The 21,373-nt window shown below is 41.6% G+C and overlaps 1 protein-coding gene across 1 annotated transcript in view; it reads right to left on the bottom strand.

Annotated features, from left to right (window-relative positions):
* The window catches only part of ush2a (Usher syndrome 2A (autosomal recessive, mild)), a 223,610-nt gene extending 210,616 nt beyond the window's left edge, over nucleotides 1–12,994 (bottom strand). Inside the window, 3 exon segments of the mRNA XM_046855966.1 lie at nucleotides 9,173–9,338; nucleotides 11,173–11,819; nucleotides 12,773–12,994. Of these exon segments, the coding sequence (XP_046711922.1) occupies nucleotides 9,173–9,338; nucleotides 11,173–11,648 (642 nt within the window). The 5' untranslated portion in view covers nucleotides 11,649–11,819; nucleotides 12,773–12,994.
* Nucleotides 12,995–21,373: the final 8,379 nt, after the last annotated feature.

Here is a 21,373-nt window from a genome sequence, read left to right as displayed (position 1 = left end):
TTGTGCTGAAAGTGGACACTGGCATAAAGTGGATGGTACATGTTAAAGTAACATCCACATGCCAAGACTGGCTTACTCCTTAAACACAGGGTTTTGTTCAAGAATACCTCCTGCAGTGTTATGATGTTCAAACACTTATTTAAACTCACCCATAAACAGTTTCAGGTTACCAGTTCAGTCACAGGCTTGTTTTAACAAGGTCAGAGGAAACAAGAATCTAGACGAAACTCACAAAAACTTGCTTATTATCTAAGTGATCACAAAATATCCAAATTGCTGCTAATAACTTTCTTTCGGCTTCTCCCATCAGGGGAGGATCATCCGCATGTTTGATTTGGCACATGTTTTTATGCTAGATGCCCTTCCTAACGCAACCCTCACCATTTATCCGGGCTTGGGACTGGCACTAAGAGTGGCTGGGGTTGGTTCCCTGACCAGGGATTGAACCCGGGCTGCAGCGTTGCTGCTAATACGCCTAGATAATTAGCCTAGCTTATTAGACGAGGTGAGGAGCCCTGGGGTTTAGTCAGCATTCCAATTTACTCCAAAGGTTTTCAGTAGGGTTAAGTCCACAGCTCAATAGCAGGCCACTCCAAGGTCCAATCCAACCCATGTGAACCATATAGTCATGGAGTTTGCTTTGTGCACAGGGGCAGTGCCATGCTGGAACAGTTTTGGATCTCCTAGCTCAAAGTACATGGAAAGTTTTATGTGGCAACATCCAAAGACCTTCTATACAATTGTGTGCCTTTGGGGAAGGCCATATATATAATAATTGTGGCAACATTAACTGTTTTTTTGGGGTTGTAGCACTGAAATATTTCATATACAGCCATGTTTTAGTAAATAAATTACTGCCACTTTTCTTTATTCATGCCTTGTCCTGAGAGCTGCTCCTCCTCCTATGACTTTTCTGCACGCTATACAAAATGCAGACATGGGGCCAGAATGGCACGCTCAGACCATCCGTCTCCTGACAGGCCTTAGATTTAGGGTGGTGCCTGACACATTGCTGAGTTCATTCTGTCCACACACACACACAAACACCCCAACAGCACTACACATCTCTCGTGAGTGTTTGTTTATGAAGCTCTTTAAACGAGTAAAACATCTTCAAGAAGTCTGGGCGAGTCACCTTGACCTATTTCTGCATCTGTCATCTGAGCACTTGATATACAGGCAAGCATCGGCTCTGGACCTAAACAGAGGCACTGACACATCTGTAGAATCCAGTTGCTCCATCACGGCCAGCGAGACATCACACGGCAGGAAGTTCTTCACATCAGTCTACGGCCAATTACCAGGTTTTCAAAATGTCCCCAGAACTCCGCTCTGAGGCATCTGATTTATGTCTGATTTTCTCAGACTTTCATCTCTAGGAAAAAAAAACTGTCTGTGGTCTGAAATACAGAATAAATAGCAATCCTGCATTCGTTAATCAAACGCTCTTTAATGCTTTATCAAGTTTCCACGAACTTCACTTGCATTTATATTATTTACCTTCTGAAAAGCAACAATTTGGACGTCCCGATGTCCAAACCTTCATCCTTCTTTCTCCTGTTAAAGTCAGTTTTTTGGAACTCATGGCAGCCCACACTAATTTGCTGTCAACATTTCGGGGTGATTTATAAAGTGTCCGTGGCCTTTCAGCTCCGGGCGCCTGCGGAGAGAGTGCCTGGGTAAGGTGGAAGCACTTTTTTTTGCCTCTGTTCACCTTGCTTCACCTTCATGGATGCTGCCAATCAGTCTCCATCACTCGGGGTGAAATGAACCACTCGGAGAGGTCAGCTGACCCACAGCCAGAGTCCGAGAGAGCAGCCTGATGCTGGCGCTGATGTCTCCTGTGCCAGAGGTATCTGCAGTCTTCTACTTCAACCAAAAGTTTATTCACAGGACATTATCAGAAATTGCACTTCTTCGGGTTGGAGCCACTTCTTGTGGTGTACAATTGTGTTTTCTTCCTGGGCACATTCATACAAAAAGGGCACCACACACAAAACACAACTATATCCTCTTTATAGCCTCTAGACAACAGCTAGCACTGGGTCCCTTTAATAATAATATATGAATAAATGACAATTCGTCCTCTATAGTTGCATGAACAAACCACTCTGAGGCTTTTCTTATACCGCAAGCTCTGTTCTTCGCCCCATTGGCCGGATACTTGAGGAACAACGCAGCCATCACTAATTCCTCCTCCCACCTCACTACGATTCCATGCTGGCTCTGGCTGGAGGGGATTGGGCAATGGACTGGCTGGCCTACATTTCTTTGGGTAGTGGGGGGAGAAGTTCACGGGAGGTGATGAGCCATGTGTACATTTCGGGTTAAGAGCTCAGGACTCAGGAAGCTCGTGGCCAAAACAAAACATATTCCGCAGAGAACACACATCACAGCAGCATAACACACCATCGGCAGATCGAAATCTCACAGCCAAGGCCTAGACCCCAGTGGAAGCTGTAATTGTGCGTGAAAGCGTTCTCTCTAAGTGTAAGTGGGCAAAAAAAAACTCACAGGAGAACTGCCTTTACAGACCGCTTTATACATTTGCAAACATGTTTTCGATTAGCAACAAGAGACAAGATTCTGATTATTTTTACAGACCCAAATTATGATGGGGCTTTTTGATAAAGCAGATATATTTTGTCTCCTTCTTTAGGCTGCTCCTGTTAGGGGTCTCCATACCCCCTGTCCTCTGCATCTGCCTTTTTTAAACCAACCTCCTGCATGTTTTCTCTCACCACATCCATAAACCTCCTCTATGGCCTTCCTCTTTTCCTCCTGACTGGTGGCTTCATCATCAGCATCCCTCTACTGATATACCCCATGTCCCTCCTTTGCACCAGTCCAAACTATCTCAGTTCAGTTCAACCTATTCTGTTGCTCTAATACAGCAGATCCTTCAATCTATGCAGATGTATGTTATATATGTTATGTTATTGTTGTCTGATTAAAATGTTCTCGGGATATACTTCAAGGATAAATCAAGGGGAGAAAAATAGTGTTTAGCTTACTAAATCTTGCTCTGTTTTCAAAAAAAGTACTTCATTTTTCTACGTTTACACACCATTACCTTCTGCAATTTGCGCCGGACCTCTGCAAAAATTGTCAAAATGGCAACCTTTGAGCTGGATCTTCATCTTCAGAAAGAGGCAAGAGTAGGGTCCGTGCGGAAAGTGAGATCATGTGGATTGCTATCCGACGATCATCATGAACAAGTTGCAAAATCGTTTTGCCGTTTTCGGGCGTCTTCCCGATCTCCCGTCGTTTACCGGTGAACGATTCGTTCGTTGCAGCACCATAATGTACGTTATGTCAGACGTCTCTGTGGCAGATTTGCCTGGTTTCACACAGAATTTCACTTTCGCGCTTTCTTGTAACTTGCTGTCCATGATGAAATCGTGGACGTGGTAATGCAGGTGCTCGGAATAGCACCAGTTAGCGCCTTTAATCTCGAAGCATTTTGATACCACCTCTTATATTAAGTGTATAATGGTTAGAAATACAATATTTTTGTAAGCACCCTAGTGGGGTTCTAAACAATTAAGAAATTCCACTATCTAAGAAATTAATATTTTAGCTTTAAAGTGAAAGCCGCAGTGAATTCAAATCCAAGAGCTGAAAAATGAGCTTCGAACAAGACAAAACAAGGCCAAACACAAGATACATACAAGATGTTGGCTGGTGATGATCATGACTTCACTTGTAACACAACCAAGGTGCTCGGTTACATCAAAACGAGCCTTAACCCCTGTGACCTAAAGCATGGCGTATTCTGTTACGACACGCTAACCGCTGCACTTATTAAGATGTTGTAGAGATGATAGATGAAACAGCCTTGTTTTAACGCAGCGTCTTCTTTCAAAACTTTTCCTCTTCTAACACTCGGCCCGACCTACTGAGAAGACAGTACATATATAAGACAACATATCCCTCATAGTGGGTTTTAAGTTCCAGTGTGAAATCCCAAGCCACTCTTGATCTCAGTTACAGCAGACGTATCCGCGGTGAGGACGATGGCCGACGACAAGTTGCACTCCACAACAATTGTCTCGAGCTCGCTTCTACGTCTTGTCTTGTCATCTAAAGGGGGCCTCATGAAAGCGATATCATTCTTCTCTTCTCCTCGCTTCACTCCTCATCTCAATATAATCGCGAGGGACAAGCACCTGCAGATCAGCTCCTCTGCTCTCTCTCTCCTTGCCCTCGACCCCTTCTAAACACTCAAATGTATTCCTTTTGAGTGTGTTCCCCAAGCGCTACGCTGTGCCTGACAATGTAGACTTTGAGAAATACCTATTAGGTAAGACACTGTCCTGACAACTAGTTGCCTCTTTGATTTAGAGCAGGTGAAGAAGAGAACAGATACAGACCGGATAGATTAGTGCCAGGGATGACAGGATCGCTCGTCTATAGATCGGAATTCGGTCCAATCTAATCAGATGACATTTCTTTTATCTAGCTGATACGCAAGCGGGTCAAGTATATGAGCCAAATTGTGCTGCATGCGCTGAAGGGAAAATATAAACACGGTGAAGTGAATCATGTCAGTCTAGCAGTTTTATTATTTTTTTTCACAATACGTGTCTCTGTTTCATGAGGGACCAAAAACACTTAACAGTACATCACGCAACCATCGACCGTCGAAGATAAGCGAAGGCAGATAATACAACTGTGAGATAGGCTTCACACATGAAGAAAAAGGAAGCCAGCCACCACTTTTTCTATTGATGTTAATTCTGGGGCTAACAGAAGCCAGTTTTGCACACTGCCAATGGACAGCTAATGTAGAAAAAAATCCTGGTCTTTTTCAACTGCCCAGTCCCATGATATGTCCGTATTCTCGTTCTGGGCTACCAGGAGTTGAACCTGATCACGTGTTCTGCTGTTTTAGATTATAATTTTTTTGCTTTCTGATATGCTTTTCTGATATACTCTCAAAAGCTGCTTATTCAAGTTGTTTGTGTTATAGCCTGCAAACCTTCTGCAACACAGCCTATTTTATGCACCATTTTAGATTGCAAGCACTGTTCTAGAGAGCAGGAGATTCTCCTGCTCTAGTCAAAGCTGACTATCTGGCCCCAACAACCATGTCGACCATTCTTATTCTGATTCTTGCTCTTTTTTTTGCTACATTTTTGTGTTGCTGATACACAATAAGCTACCTGGATGACTTTACATTATTTACATAGTTATACATTTCAAAAAGTAGTCATCATTAAGAATCGAATTTCTTCACTTAAAATAATGTTGGGATGAAACAAAAATATATTTACACAGCACGTGTACCAGTGGTGGGCCTTCAGGGCCAGCAAGGACTTCTCTGCAGGCCTAAACACTCAGAATTACTGACTTACGTTTCTTTGTAGAATCCAAAGCCTGGCACCATCAATGACAAAACCTCACCCTCAAGGCCCCTCAATGAAGACACTTCCCAGTCCACATCTCTGAGGATTTGTCCTGGCAACAGAACACTTTAGCTCTGGTCGGAAAGTCTCAACAGCATCTACATTTCTTGAGAAGTGTTAAAGTCCGTCTGTCCCCTAGGATCTCAACTAGCGTAGACCGCTGCCTTATTGAATGTTTCACAGTGGTTGGAATGGAAAGGCCTGCAAAGGGTGGTCAAAACCATCTAACGCATCACTGGCACCCAACTTAACCACCAAAGATATCATTAGGGACTCTCCAAATCACAGCCACAAACTTCCATCAAGAAGGAGATACAGTTTTACTTGATTTGCCAGCAAAAGCAATCACTTTCACATTTCTACCCTGTGATGAGCTTCTGCTACTTGCTCTAATGTGCATTCAAATTAAATGGATTTTCACTAAACCCCCCCTTTTTTATACTTTGGTTTAATTCATTGTTTAATTTATTGTTATTGTAATGATTATTGGACTTATTGATATATATGGACAAAATGAAAAAGGGAAAAAAAAGAAAAAAAGTAGATACAGGAACATTCGTCCACACCAATCATTTTACTGAATTCTACACTACACTGCCTCATGGCTCTGCGATTGCTTTACTGATTCTACTGCAAGTAATGAGATATGTGGCTGTGATGTAACGCGTTGCTATACTGCATTTCTGTATAATATTGATGGTTCCTATAGCTGTGGAATCATAAGGCAGGACACCACAGAAAGCATAGGTGTGAAATGCACAACTATATAACATTGACATATATATATATATATATATACACACACACACACACACACACACACACACACACACAGTGAGGAAAATAAGTATTTGAACACCCTGCTATTTTGCAAGTTCTCCCACTTACAAATCATGGAGGGGTCTGAAATTGTCATTGTAGGTGCATGTCCACTGTGAGAGACATAATCTAAAAAAATAAAAATCCAGAAATCACAATATATGATTTTTAAACTATTTATTTGTATGATACAGATGCAAATAAGTATTTGAACACCTGTTTATCAGCTAGAATTCTGACCCTCAAAGACCTGTTAGTCTGCCTTTAAAATGTCCACCTCCACTACATTTATTATCCTAAATTAAATGCACCTGTTTGAGGTCATTAGCTGCATAAAGACCAAAGAGCTGTCCAAAGACACTAGAGACAAAATTGTACACCTCCACAAGGCTGGAAAGGGCTGTGGGGAAATTGCCAAGCAGCTTGGTGAAAAAAGGTCCACTGTTGCAGCAATCATTAGAAAATGGAAGAAGCTAAACATGACTGTCAATCTCCCTCGGACTGGGGCTCCATGCAAGATCTCACCTCGTGGGGTCTCAATGATCCTAAGGAAGGTGAGAAATCAGCCCAGAACTACACGGGAGGAGCTGGTCAATGACCTGAAAAGAGCTGGGACCACCGTTTCCAAGGTTACTGTTGGTAATACACTAAGACGTCATGGTTTGAAATCATGCATGGCACGGAAGGTTCCCCTGCTTAAACCAGCACATGTCCAGGCACGTCTTAAGTTTGCCAATGACCATTTGGATGATCCAGAGGAGTCATGGGAGAAAGTCATGTGGTCAGATGAGACCAAAAAAGAACTTTTGGGTCATAATTCCACTAAACGTTTTTAGGAGGAAGAAGAATGATGAGTACCGTCCCAAGAACACCATCCCTACTGTGAAGCATCATGCTTTGGGGGTGTTTTTCTGCACATGGAACAGGGCGACTGCACTGTATTAAGGAGAGGATGACCGGGGCCATGTATTGCGAGATTTTGGGGAACAACCTCCTTCCCTCAGTTAGAGCATTGAAGATGAGTCGAGGCTGGGTCTCCCAACATGACAATGACCCGAAGCACACAGCCAGGATAACCAAGGAGTGGCTCTGTAAGAAGCATATCAAGGTTCTGGCGTGGCCTAGCCAGTCTCCAGACCTAAACCCAATAGAGAATCTTTGGAGGGAGCTCAAACTCCGTGTTTCTCAGCAACAGGCCAGAAACCTGACTGATCTAGAGAAGATCTGTGTGGAGGAGTGGGCCAAAATCCCTCCTGCAGTGTGTGCAAACCTGGTGAAAAACTACAGGAAACGTTTGACCTCTGTAATTGCAAACAAAGGCTACTGTACCAAATATTAACATTGACTTTTTCAGGTGTTCAAATACTTATTTGCAGCTGTATCATACAAATAAATAGTTTAAAAATCATACATTGTGATTTCTGGATTTTTTTTTAGATTATGTCTTTCACAGTGGACATGCACCTACGATGACAATTTCAGACCCCTCCATGATTTCTAAGTGCAAGAACTTGCAAAATAGCTGGGTGTTCAAATACTTATTTTCCTCACTGTATATATATGTATGAACAACTGTATGTAGGATGCCATATGATACTGATGACTTAATTGTTCATCAAAGCGGCAACTAATCGATTACCAAAATAAGCAATAGTGACAGTCCGACTACTAGTAATCGGTATCGGCCCTCCAACATGCTGGTCGCTATGTGAAATTCTGTTAAAGCTCCAGTCCTGGACAAGACATCAGTATCAGCACAGCAGTAATTCAGAACAAAATGTCAATAGCGAATTGTGCTGTAAATCTGACTGCACACAGAGCGCCACGTAGAGCAAATGGCTCAAGATAGGCCCATTTTCTCCATATCATATACCAGTTAGACTGCAGATGAAAGTCCAACTGGGCAGCTTAGATAGGTCTAAGAGCCCGAGACAAGGCCATCACCCAGCAGGGAACTTATTACCTATGAATTGTGGGTAGGATCTTATTATCATAATAATGTTTTCAGTCCCCGAATTCAGCCGGCTATTCATAATCGGAACGAGTGCAATTTAAAGCCACAATAATCACTGCTATTGAAAGATAATACTCTCTGCAGACGGACTTCTCTATGTTCGCTTACAATGCTGATGATGTCCCAATCTCTCCCATCCCCTTTTTTCTCCTCTTTAATTTACCAACACGTAGATAGCGCCACTCACTTACAATGCTGAACAATGCCAGGGCTCTAAGACTCATGGGTCTGTCACTGCAAAGAAATGCAAGAGGCATAAAAAGGGTTCTGAAGCTGATTAAGAAACATCACGGTGCATATCGATCATTTCGTCCCCACCAATGTCCTGAAATTGCATCGGAATAAAATCGTCGGAAATTACCCTCGCGCGGAAAAACTAAAGCGTTATCGTGACGTTTTTACGTGCCCTTTTATAGCCGTTCCTCGTGAACCTCGTTATAGAGCGATCTGTTGGGTTTCGGTAATGATTACACCGGGAAGGGCGCAAAAAGAATGGCACGCTCTTGTTCCCTGCCCTCGATGCCCCCGCAGCTGTGAGAAAACAGATGTTTACCCCTGTAATTAACGCCTTCCATTCATGCATCTTATCCGGGTCGGAAATCTGTTGTGACACGGGTTCAGCGCGAACCTGCTGCGCCTTTTCTGATGCGATATTAATATCAATAACTTCTGCCGAGCTAATTACCTAGAATATGGATGGACAAGGATTAGTGCCCTCCGCAGCCGCCTCATAGATGAGGTCTGATCAAGCAGATTTTAGCTTTTGATAGCGTTAAGCCTGGGCCAAAAACGATTTGTTAGCTCTGCCACAAAACGATGTACCTCGGTATACGGTGGCGAGGTTGGAAATTCGTCAAAGCTCCCATGGATATGTTTCACGACCTGGAGGGAAGGGGGTACAAAAACAGCCCAGAACAAATGCACATCCCACCTGTAGGGCCAAGTGTATCCAGTAGCCTTTTTGGATGCGTCCTGCAGTGCTTATGGTTACGAAGAAGTTTTGGCCAGTCTGAACACCGTAGTGGAACTGGACGTCTGTTTCAGAAACAGTCAGGAGAAACACCAGCCGGTCCACAGTCCTCTTCTCGAACACAGTCCTGTCCAGAAAAAAGATCGAAATATCTCATTTAAGGAACTATTAAATGCGATCTGATCCCTGTAAACGCACTGGGATAAAAAAAACCTCTGGTGCTACATATCTGATCAACAAATTTGAGAAAAACTTTATATATCCTTATCAGTTCGCATTTTTAAGCAAAAGGCAGAACGCTTAATTTAATTAGAACCAAACCTCTAGATTTGTACATGATCTGCTTTACCTTATTAAATTCTATTGTGCATAATTTCGCTTTATGAAGACAGGATCGATACGGCGCAGGCTCAAATTGTACTTCTCAATTCTCTGACTGATACGCTGCCAAATTTAGCACCCCGATAGCTTCCATTTTGTCTCGGATTTAGCGATGTGATGATAGCCGTTGGTTAAAATCCTGACTTTTGGGTAAAAATTGATTTGAAATTGCAAAATAAGGCGGAACAGCTGATGCTTTTGTGATGTTTACTACCTAACATAAAAAAGCTGCATTGGGCACAAGTAAACAATCGATAGCAACAGGAACGTTTAACTATGAGATCTAGTTTCCGGCATCTAAAAATGGGCGTCGCTCTGACATTTACGCACCTCATATCGATACTTTCCATTTGCCGTTTCTTGTTACTTAAAATCCTCCTTATTTACTGTCAAATGAAATCCCATTACTCCCATTATCCCATTACTTTATAAGGGAAACAGGGCCGTTTACGAACGCAGGCCACAACATCCAATAAATCATAACGCACAGTGTTTTTGCGTTCGAGCCGGGCCTGGCCTTCGAGCGCCAGCCGCCTCACCTGCAAGCCACACTTTCCAACATGCTCTACTTGCAATTAGGCCGAGCGTCTCCGCTGGGGAAATGCCAGCACTTTAGCATTCGCTAAAAGGTGCTCGCTTCCGAAGCAAGTCGGCACGCTGCATATTTTTCTGTCACATTCCCGAGAAGAAATGCTCCAGTTGATATTAAACCGAGTCCCATTAATTCACTAAGAGAAGAATTAATCAACACGTACGCTTGTTGTCACAGCCGCCGGCACTTCAGGGTGAGAATTCGGACCGACTCAATTATTTATTTTTTGTTTGAGACCGCACGCGTGTGACTTGTCTCCCTTTTCATCCTCTACACTTGATCTAAAATGTCCAAGCAGGAGCTGTTCTTCCCGGGGTCTCTCCCTCTCTCTCTCTCTCTCTCTCTCTCTCTCTACGGCTGTCCTTTCATCCTCTCACTCACTTTCAACTATATCATTTTCTAGGCAGTGAAAAAACAAAGTGGCCTTTGAGATGATACTCCTTTTTTTCACACACACCCTTTGCCAGAGCTCGGAAAACACTGCAGCAATTTCGTTTCATTGATCTAAAACTGGCCACAGCTGGTCTTGTTTGGGGGGGGAAGTGTACGAGGAGGGGGGAAAATGAGGAGCTTTTTCCTTCCCAACATGACAAGAAAGCATATTACAAATTAAATTCAAACTCACAGAGTGACTTATAAGCACCAGCATGTGGTCTATTGTTCTCAGGCGAACATATAATATAGTTCCACATTCACCTTGCTGATGTTTTCAGCAGTGTTTTATCCCGTTTCTAGTTTTCGGCACAAAGTAAAGGACATGAGGAGAGGGGGATAAAAAGGGCTATTCTGTTGGCAAAATAAATGACTAAGCTTCTCTGGATTTGGTTCGAATTCAAAAGCTCTTTTAGCATCCTGAGTTGATTGAATTGGTGAAGAGAAACTGATCTGCCCTATTAAGCTCAGATATTAGTTCGAAAGTGACAGCGAATGCTTTGTGTTGAACATGTTAGGTGCTCAAGTAAAAGGTTCTAGCGACAGGGCTACTTACATTACAGAGGCTTCTTCAAGTTTCAGCCAAACCGTTATGGTAAATGATCCAGCAAGTCCCAGCTTCGGAGCAGAGCGTGAAGCCAAGCAGGCACTCTGGTTTCCAAACACAAAGCTAACAGAGTCGGTCTCTGAGCCCGGATGCAAATCCTGGCTCTCGCCCGTCAGACAAGAGTCCCCATACCCATCGAGGAGGTTAGTATGGTGCGGTGTGGACGAGCGATACGGGCACTCCTGGATGCAGAACTGCTGGGAGCACGCAAGGAGGTCATCGTGAGTACGGGCGGCCTGGCAGAAGGTGCTGCGCTCCGGATCGCCACATGTTGCCTCACTTGGCACCACACTAACGAATTTGTTGGCTGCGATATTCTCCAGCCTGGGAAAAGAACCCTGAGGTGCCACAAGCCTTAGGGCAGCGAGAACACCCAAGGTGTACACGAATAACATTGTCCCTTTGGGTCTAAAGCACCAAAACATTCTTGGCAGTGAAAAGCATCTCTGTGTTTGATAGATAAACAGGAGTCATGCTTGAAAAGACATTTTCTGTCATTTTTTTCTTTTATTCAAGGTGTTGCGATGTCGGAAAGGAAGCCAATGCCCTCACATAGTTAGATTGGATTGTGGCCTGTTAGAATCTTTTTGGAAGACCTACAAAGCAAAAAAGAGAGGCGACAGCGACAAAAACAACAGATGAGTAAGAAGTCAAGAAAAAAGTGACGATTACAGCAGCATTACAATAAAAACATGTGAACCACTGTACAGGTGGTTGCAAAAGATTCGCATAACACCAAAGCCAATCTCACCCCCATTTCCACCAAACTCAAAAAACAAACTATCTATTAGTATCTATTAGAAGCATTGGCATAACATCATTAGTATTCAACTGCTTGGAATCAATGCTACGTCCAATGTAATATCATTTCTAATGATTATATCATGATGTGGAAAGATAAGAAGGATCTGTTTGGGGGCGGGTCTATAAAATGACTGACAAGAGACCAATATACATACAGTATAACCTAAATAACATAAATAACAAACAAACATCATTGAAGAGGATGTTTCCAAAATTGTTCTGAGACTATTGTTGGAATCATTTCTACAGCATTTGCACAGGTATACAATGGAAAACTATTGTATTATGTTGTATATACAAACATTTTGATTATTTAATATATAAACTATATTGACTCTTGGTGTCACCCAAATGGGGGTGGGTTTTGAATCTGGTTCCTTTCAAGATTTCATCCTCAAACCATCTAAGGGAGGTTTTCCGTGCCACTGTCACTTCTTGCTCTTTAGGGATAAATACACAAATTTAGATATAAATTAAGTTTGTCATACAATGTTACATTCTATAAAGCTTCTTTGAGGCAATGTCTATTGTGAAATGTGCTACACAAATAACATTGCATTGAATTGAACTGACTATTGCACCTAAAGGCCTCAAAGTAAAGAGTAAATCTCCAAACACACTGCAAGATATACTGTAGAACCCTCCATATGGGGTTACTGATGTAAAATAATAACAAAATACCCTGAAAAAAGACAACAAAAGACTAAGAAGAAGAAGAGTAAGAGATCCCTTCCTGCTTACCTACCTTGCTGAACGCGCTGAACACACACACTCATTTGGTGACTGAGCGCAAAAGCAGATTAGAGTAAGTTTGCCATCTGGTGCGTCTTCGAAGAGCACGAGCGCTCTTTTCCCGTCAGTGTGTATGTGTGCACGTGCGGAAACTGCACGCAGAGTACCGCTCCACTTCAAAACGGCAAGAAAGGACCTGTTGATATCAGTGGAAGGGGTTCTGTCTCTCTTTCTGTCTTTCTGTCTCTCTCTCTCTCTTTTCCTCCTCCCAGGCTGGTATGACAGGAGAGTATGATGAACCCACCTCCACCTCCACCCCTCCTCTCCACACATTGGTCTCGTCCTTCTGAGCTCGAGGACGCCGCTGCATGTCGCCAAGCAACCCGCGGCGGGACACACAAGGCTGCATTCAGGTGCAGGGCTGAGGGGGGACGAGGACAAAAGGATTAGAGGAGAGAGGTGGATGAAGTACATACACCCCCCCAAACACAAACACACACAAACACACACACACACACACACACACACACACACACACACACACACACACACACACACCGAAAGTGTCTAACAAACAGGATTAGGGTTAATAGACTAACAAGTAACTTTAATTTCAAACTGGACCAGAAACCGAACATTAGACTTGCACACAATGCAATACTTTAACGAATGGACGATTCGATATTTGACGATATTCGATAATCCTGAATCTTCTCCGAAGCCATACGTTATATGGCATGATTTATACATCAATTAATTCTCAAATCATTTCCTAGAGCGCTTTGGATCTGAACACTCAGGCATGTAACATCCATTTCACACCCTGGGCTTCAAGTGCATTAAGTCACGTGACAACGAAACAACCAAAGGTAGAAATAAATTACATTTACTCATGATTGTGTTATTGAGTAGTTTTTTGTGTACTTCTATTTTTAAAAGTAGTTTTTAAAAATCTGTAATTATACTTACTTACTTAAGTGGGGTTTGTTTGAAGTATTGTAACTACATTTCAAATTGTAAATGTTACTGAGTAAAAGAATAAATGATGATAAAATCTAAAAAAATTCTGCCCCGGAAATTACTGTGCTGATTGATTGATGGTTGGTACACAAATGTGGTAAACTGACAAGAAAGAAAGATGAAGACGGACAAGACAGATGCCAGTGATGCAGACCCAGCTGTAAGCAAAATGTCGTTGAATCGATATATTTCTCTAAACTTTTTTTCGGCTTCTCCCATTAGGGGTCGCCACAGCGGACCATCCGCATGTTTGATTTGGCACATGTTTTACGCTGGATGCCCTTCCTAACGCAACCCTCCCCATTTATCCGGGCTTGGGACCGGCACTAAGAGTGGCTGGGGTTGGTTCCCTGACCAGGGATCGAACCCGGGCCGCAGCGGTGAGAGCGCCGCCACCACTAGACCAAATTTCTTTAATTATCATAAATATACATTTTGATTTTTGATACATCTGTGAAAGTGCAGAACTCACATTAAACTTGTCATGAACTGTGTTTTATTTATTTATTTATTAAATGTATTTAATTTGTATTCCCTTTAATTAAAAACAATTCGATTTTTGTAATTTATAGCCCCTTGTACTTTTTGAACTACATTAGAATCCCCACCCCTTTAAAAAAAAAAAAAAACTCTGCAAATTTTGTTTTTAAATGATCTTTTTTTACTTTCACTTACGTATAAACTAGTAAGCTTTACTGGAACTTAGCCTAGTGGCTTGTGGGAAATGTAGTGGTTGTATAACTGGCTCTCCTTATTAAGGCTAGCCACATTTTCAAAAATAATTGTACCCATAGGTTAAGGTAAGTAAAAAATTCCTTTCATTCATTCATAGTAATACAAAGTTCAAAAAGAAAAATATTCAAGTGTTCTTTATATGTAGATTTAATTTAAAAGCAACTCTCGCTTTAGCGAATAGCGACAGGCTAGTCTAACCACTTTTTAATGAAGTGCTCCTAATGACCTAAAGCAGCTTAGTGCACTAGCCTAATAATCAATAAAGTACAGCAAGGCCACAGCCAAAGTGAGGATTCCATATGTCAGGGCCGGAGTAACTGCATGCCTTCTTCTGCTGCTGTTAAAACACACATCAGCACTGTTCATTTCCTCTGAGGGATCGATACCGAGAGCGTGTATTTAGTGCGCCAGGTTTAGGCGACGTGGGACAGCAGTACCAAGATCCAAGGAATACCAGATCCAACATCATCTTGTAAAAAAAGCTCTATGCACTACCACTATGCACTAAAAGCACTTCTTATTTGTTTCCTCGCTTCCAATAAAACATCGGGATTCATTCTAGTAGCATTAATTCTGTCTTAAAATCCCACCTGCTCTCAAATGCCAAGGGTGTTCGGAATAAAGACCGGTATTAGAATTAGTCTTAGCTTTAGTCCACACCGATAGCATGCAAACGAGGAACTTCCACATTCCACTTACTCCTGAGACGAACTCTGCCTGGTTAACCTGCTCACGTGGACCAGACACCTCTACTAATTAATGGAGCCTGCATTCCACAAACAGCAGATTTCTTCCCAATCCACCTCCCTGTGGTGTGCTTCATTATTTATACCTCAAACATTTTTTTTTTTTTTCATTAAACAGAAATGCCATCTTGCTCACCCAAAGGTTCATTTGCATAGAATCCTTTGCTTAAAAAGGTCCTGATATGCGAATGGCAAGAGAATGGCAATGACATACATTTTCCTCAATAGTTAAATGCTTAGTTTATGACTATATAAAGAAAATGTGAGGATTTATGTTTATGTTTTGCAGTGGTACAATGTATTTTTGAGCTTGTGGCATTTATTTTGATTGTATCTGCCTGAATATCTGACCAACATCCACTTTCCAGTCTGAAAAGTGTGCAGGGAAAAATACACTTAAACGTAATACATATATTTGTTTGCTTTGTAAATGTTTACATGCAGTGGTGGGCGGTGCATTTGGTACCTGGGCCTTCAGTGGGGACTTATCCGACTTAATCCACCTCTTAATACCAACACTATCATGTCGCAATTATAGAAACCATCAATACTATACAAAAACACTATAAAACAATGAGTGGCATTACAGAGATAGAGGCATTTCACATGTGGAGGGTGAATACCATTTTACTAAAGCAAGAAATCCAATTAATACTGGATCTAGAAGCTTCGGGGTTGGCCGACCTCTCCTAGCCGTCTAGCTTTTATTTTTAAACATGTCCGTGACCAAATCAATTTCTCTTCCTCCAAAGGCATAAAAAAGTCTAACTTAGAAGTATTAATGTGTGCTAAGCTTATCCTGTACCAGATTTCTTCTGACCAACCAATCAGAGGACGGAAAAATGCTGACGATCTTCTGGGCCAGCTAGGTGACCCTGTGAGGTGAATATGAAATCTGATTGGTTAAAGAAACAGAGCCATTTCTTAAGAAGACAATGGTAAAAAAAAACGCCAGCAGTATTAACTTTGCAGGCCCTGGGCAGATTAGATTGACATGGTAGCACATAAAGGCGAAATCTGATTGGACAATAAATCTAACATCCACATACATGTACTGGAAGCAGTGCAGCCAAGAGAAACGCTATGAAATTAAGCTTAGCTGGCACTGACTGTATGTATGGCATTTGGCAGATGCTCTAAACTGACTTACAATGTGAGTTGAGAGCTAAGGGTTTTGCTGGGACTTGAAATCATGACCTTGTGATCGGCAATATAATTTCTTAGCCAATGACCTATTCCACTGCTTGTACAACTGAGAAATTGTTGGTAAAGGGTTTTGCTAAAGAGACCAGCAATTGCAATGCTGGAACTTGAACTCATGACCTTCTGATCAGAAATACTATTTCTTAGCCACTGACCTACCACTTCCCAGCTACCTCTGTCCTTTTCTGACCAGTCTACTGTATTTGGAATTTGAAAGTTACATAAATGCATATGTCTGAATATGCTGCCAAAGATAATTTAATTCAGGATTCAAGTTGTTTTTATCTATAAAAAAATCTATTCACTAATGTACTCAAGATTTTTTTTGCATTGCCGGCATAAAAAAAAAAAAACGCAGTCTTGCGTTTACGGTTTGCATCCAGACTGCAGGAGGACCAGAGTTACAGGAGTCCTACAGTACCAGTGTTTCCTGCATTGCTTTTCCAAAAACATACATGTAATATCTAGTTTTATAGCAAAATATATCATGATGATATCTGTCTATATAATCTGCTCTTGAGCATTATTCTGCTGTGCAGCACTATGGCTGGAGTCCTGAGGGTCACGGTAAGAAATCCCTTGCCTGCTGATGATACATCCCATCATATTAACCTCCATGCCCTGCCCGAGTTAGTAAAACCTACAACAGTGCACTAAAGCTGTAGCTAAAGTCAGAATTTAATCACCAGTCAGCATTTTTACAAACCAAACCGAGAGGTTTCTGATTCGGCTTCCCTGATCGTCCCAGTTTTAACCTCACTGTACAAAAAAAAGGTTTACAGTTTATTGATTCATACACGACTGATGTTTCTCCAGCAGCCCGTGTAAAAGCCTTTGATTTAAGATCTTTCCAATTCAAAGACTAACATAAGCAGTCACTCATTCATGTGCATTTTAGCATTTGGAAGACACCTTTATCAAGAACAAGTTGCAATGATCTCATTTGTACAGGACCTTGATCAAAAACGCAGCAGTGCCACTTAACCAACTCAAGTTCATAAGGGCAGATTATGGAAATATGTTGTAAAACCTGGAATGATCTTTTTCCCTGTGGCTAAAGATGCTCCAGGGAACAGAATTTCTTTAGTCGTCAGAATCTCAATGCCAAAGGTTTGCTATTAGAAAGCAATCCATAAACCTATTTCTTGGCCTTCTTCTTTTCCTCCTTCCTGGTGGCTCCATCTTTAGCATTCTCCTTCCGATATACCCTATGTCCCTCCTATGTCTCCAAAACGTCCAACATGCGCTGTTCCTCTAATAAACTTGTTTCTAATCCCGTCCATTCTCGTCACTTCCAACGAAAACCACAACATATTCAGCTCTGCTACCTCCAGCTCCACCTCCTGTCTTTTACTCAATGCCACTGTCTCTAAACCATACAACATCTCAGGTCTCACCACAGTCCTATAAACTTTCCCTTTCACTCTCGCAGATACTCTTCTATCACAAATCACTCCTGCTATCACTCTTCTCCACCCACTCCACCCTGCCTGCACTCTTTTCTTCACTTCTCTAACACACTTTCTATTACTTTACACTGTTCACCCCGAGTACCTAAATTCATCCACCTTCACCACCTCTTCTCCCTGCAACCGCACCACACCACTGCCCTGCCTCTCATTCACACATGTACTCTGTTTTACTTCTACTGACTTTCACTTTCCTTCTCTCCAGAGCGCACCTCCACCTCTCCAGGCTCTTCTGAATCTGCTCCCTACTCTCACCACAAATCACAATATCATCCGCAAACATCATAGTTCACAGAGACCACTCTTCACTGCTGTCTCACAGTCCTCATACATGTCCAGCAACACCCTCACATACTTCTCTGACACGCCTGACTGCTTATACAATACCACAACTCTTGGCATCCTGCTGTATGCTTTCTTTAAATCCACAAACACACAATGCAACTCCTTCTGACCTTCTCTATACTTCTCCATCAACATTCTCAAAGCAAATATTGCATCCGTAGTGCTTTCCTCTGCATTAAACCATATTGTTGCTCACAGATGGTCACCTCTTCTCTCAGCCTGGCTTCCACTACTCTTTCCCATAACTTCATGGTGTGACTGATCATCTTTATTCCCCTGTAGTTACTGCAGGTCTGCACATCTCCCTTATTCTTAAACAGACAAGGTGTTAAAAGTTTGTTCAAAAGGGTGTGAGTTCAATTTCCAGCACCATCAAGACTGGAGCCCTCAAGCAAAGCCCTTAACCCTCATCTGCTCAATTGTATAAATTAGATGGTCTTATGCTCAACACAGACATGGCAGACCTGCCAGGTAGTGTGAATAGGGGTGTCCAATATTTTCCATGAGGAGTCGGTGTGGGTGCATTTTTTCTCTCTAAGCAAGTTTATACCAAATTCTATCTGTTTAAATCTAATGATTTTAATTTTCAATGACTATCAGGTGTGGCCTTTGACTGGTTGGAATGAAAACCTGCACCCACACCGGCCCTTTGTGAAAAAAGATTAGACAGATTTGGTAATGTAATCTGTTTAACAAATACATATTGCCATAATTTGGCAAATTTTTTGTTCTAGTAGTAAAAGCATTTTTGTGCGCCAGTGCCTAACAGCAGAAAAAAGAAAGCAATCTTCCTCCTTGAATGTTGTTAGGAATTGCCTCGACACACTTCTTCTCTGCATCTACACAAGCATGTTTGCCTGAGAAGTGTCAGGGGAGCAAGAGACCTGCGAAAGGCCATTACCACAGTGCAGTGTGGCCCATCAGCAAAGCCAGACCCAGGAGACTCCTGCACTGACACTGACAAATAAATCAAGAGGATTCGGAGGTGCCATCAGGGTGCGAGTGCACACATTACTACTTCACAGTAATGAAGAGTAAAAGATAATATTTATTTATTTGAAAAAGGAAATGACAGAAACAAAAGACATGTCCTGACTTTTAAGCTCTTTTTCTCCTGTAGTGCACAGGCAGCTAGACGATAAATCTTTGGAAGAACGTCTGGATTTTTCCTAGTATTAGTGTTCCAGTACCCAATGTAATCTTAGATTCCTGCTTTTGGTTGACATGGTCTTCTGATTCTGTTCTGATCCTCCACAAATCTGAACATATTCAGCATTCTGAAATTCTTTTCTAAACAACAAAAGTTGTAAATAGTGGTTATCTCAGTTACCGCAACCTTTGTGTCAGCTGTAGCCCATCCTGCCTCAACCTAGGTTATTGCTGCTTACTAGAAGTTTTTTATTTTTCACACATTCTGCCTAAAGTCTATGGTATATGAAAATGTCATATCAGCAGTTTCATGAAATTCTAAATCATATCAAACACATTTACTTTATTTTGTGAACAATAAGTGTCGCTGTCCTCTTGCTTGACACCATTTCATGCTGCTACATGATTGGCCGAACAGGTGATTGCACAAATGAACATTATAGGTGTTAATAATGAATAGTGTTATAAATTTTGCTTGAAATAGTACATGAGTACATTTGAATTCAGTGACTGCAAAACATTTAAATAAAGTTGGGACTTTCATGTGTACCATTGGGTACCATCCTCTCTTCTTTTTAATTTTGGAAGAGGAATGTTTTCCCATTCATGTGTAATACAGGATTCCTGGGTCTTCTTTGTTGCATTTTTCACTTCATAATGTACCAATCGTTTTTAAATGGAGAAAGGTCTGAATTATTATGGTTTTGGAACAGAAATTGAGAATGGCACATCATAATGAGATGTTGAATAAGTGTGTATGATTTGGCACACCGTCACAAAGTTAGTAGATAAGTAGATAAGTGCACAAATCATTTTTTTGTGTTAGATAAATTCAGTTAAACCTCAATGATGTGATGATTTGTTGGTTTAATTTATTTTAGGTTACATCCCATCTCTTAAAATCGATAAAACCTTTTAATTTTGGGCAATTAACCTGATAAACGAACAAAAATATTTAAATTTTAAATTTAGTTAATTTAAAAAAGAATATATGTAACAGTAAAGAAACAAAGTAAAGGGAAAAACTAAAGGGTTGGAATTCTTTGTAAATTATACCCTTATTATATATTTCAGCTCATCTATTTACTTCCATTCAAACATAAATAAGCCCTCAGCATCCGTTCAACACGTCTCCGTCCCGCATCCACACGACACATACGAGAGGAAAAAGAGTTTGAAAGCGTCATTACTAAAGCCATGGATCCCTTTCAGCATCTCGCAAGGTTAATGAGAACAGTCTTCGGTGACTGAAATGCTCAAGTAGCTTTTATTGTATCATAATAATAACGAATGAATGGTTGGAAGATAAAATAAAATAAATGAACTCCGAAGCCATGAGTAAAACGTATGTGTGGCGCACGACTATTAAAATAGAAGCGGATAAAGAAATCCACTACCTTCTTTAAGTGGTCTTCTTTTTTTTTCTTTTTTTGAAAAATATTTGCCCGTAGGTCACTGTTAAAGGTTTAAACGTTTTTGCTACAGAACATTAAATATCTCTGAGCATTAAGAGCTTGGAAATGTATTAGAAGCAGAAGATTTTATGGAGCACGCCATCCGTTAGCGTTCCTCTCCAGCCGTTCTCTGGCCTGCCAACATTCAAGAGCATGGCCTACAAGAGAGAAGAGGTTGTCAGTCATGCCGAGCTCTTGGCTGTCAGAATCGTGTAAGAGTGTTTGCCATTTGATGGTTAATATCACCGGGGGCTTTGTCGTGTCATCTTCTTCTTCCATAGTGCCACCATGCTGAGTTAGTCACTTATGACTAAGTGAAGCGACTGTATGTGTGTGTGTGTGTGAGAGGCCATGTCATCTGTGTAGACTGTTGTCTTACATCAATGTGTCCGCTCGGCAGCCTAAGGGCTTAGCGGCTGATTACTTTCTGAGTGCACATGCCTCAAACGTTGCATCAAGTTGTCAGGAACTCTTTCCGCGTCCGCCATTTCTC

The sequence above is a fragment of the Silurus meridionalis genome, chromosome 8 (genome assembly GCF_014805685.1).
Source record: "Silurus meridionalis isolate SWU-2019-XX chromosome 8, ASM1480568v1, whole genome shotgun sequence".
Lineage (NCBI taxonomy): Eukaryota > Metazoa > Chordata > Actinopteri > Siluriformes > Siluridae > Silurus > Silurus meridionalis.
This window is presented reverse-complemented; position numbering and strand designations above follow the sequence as displayed.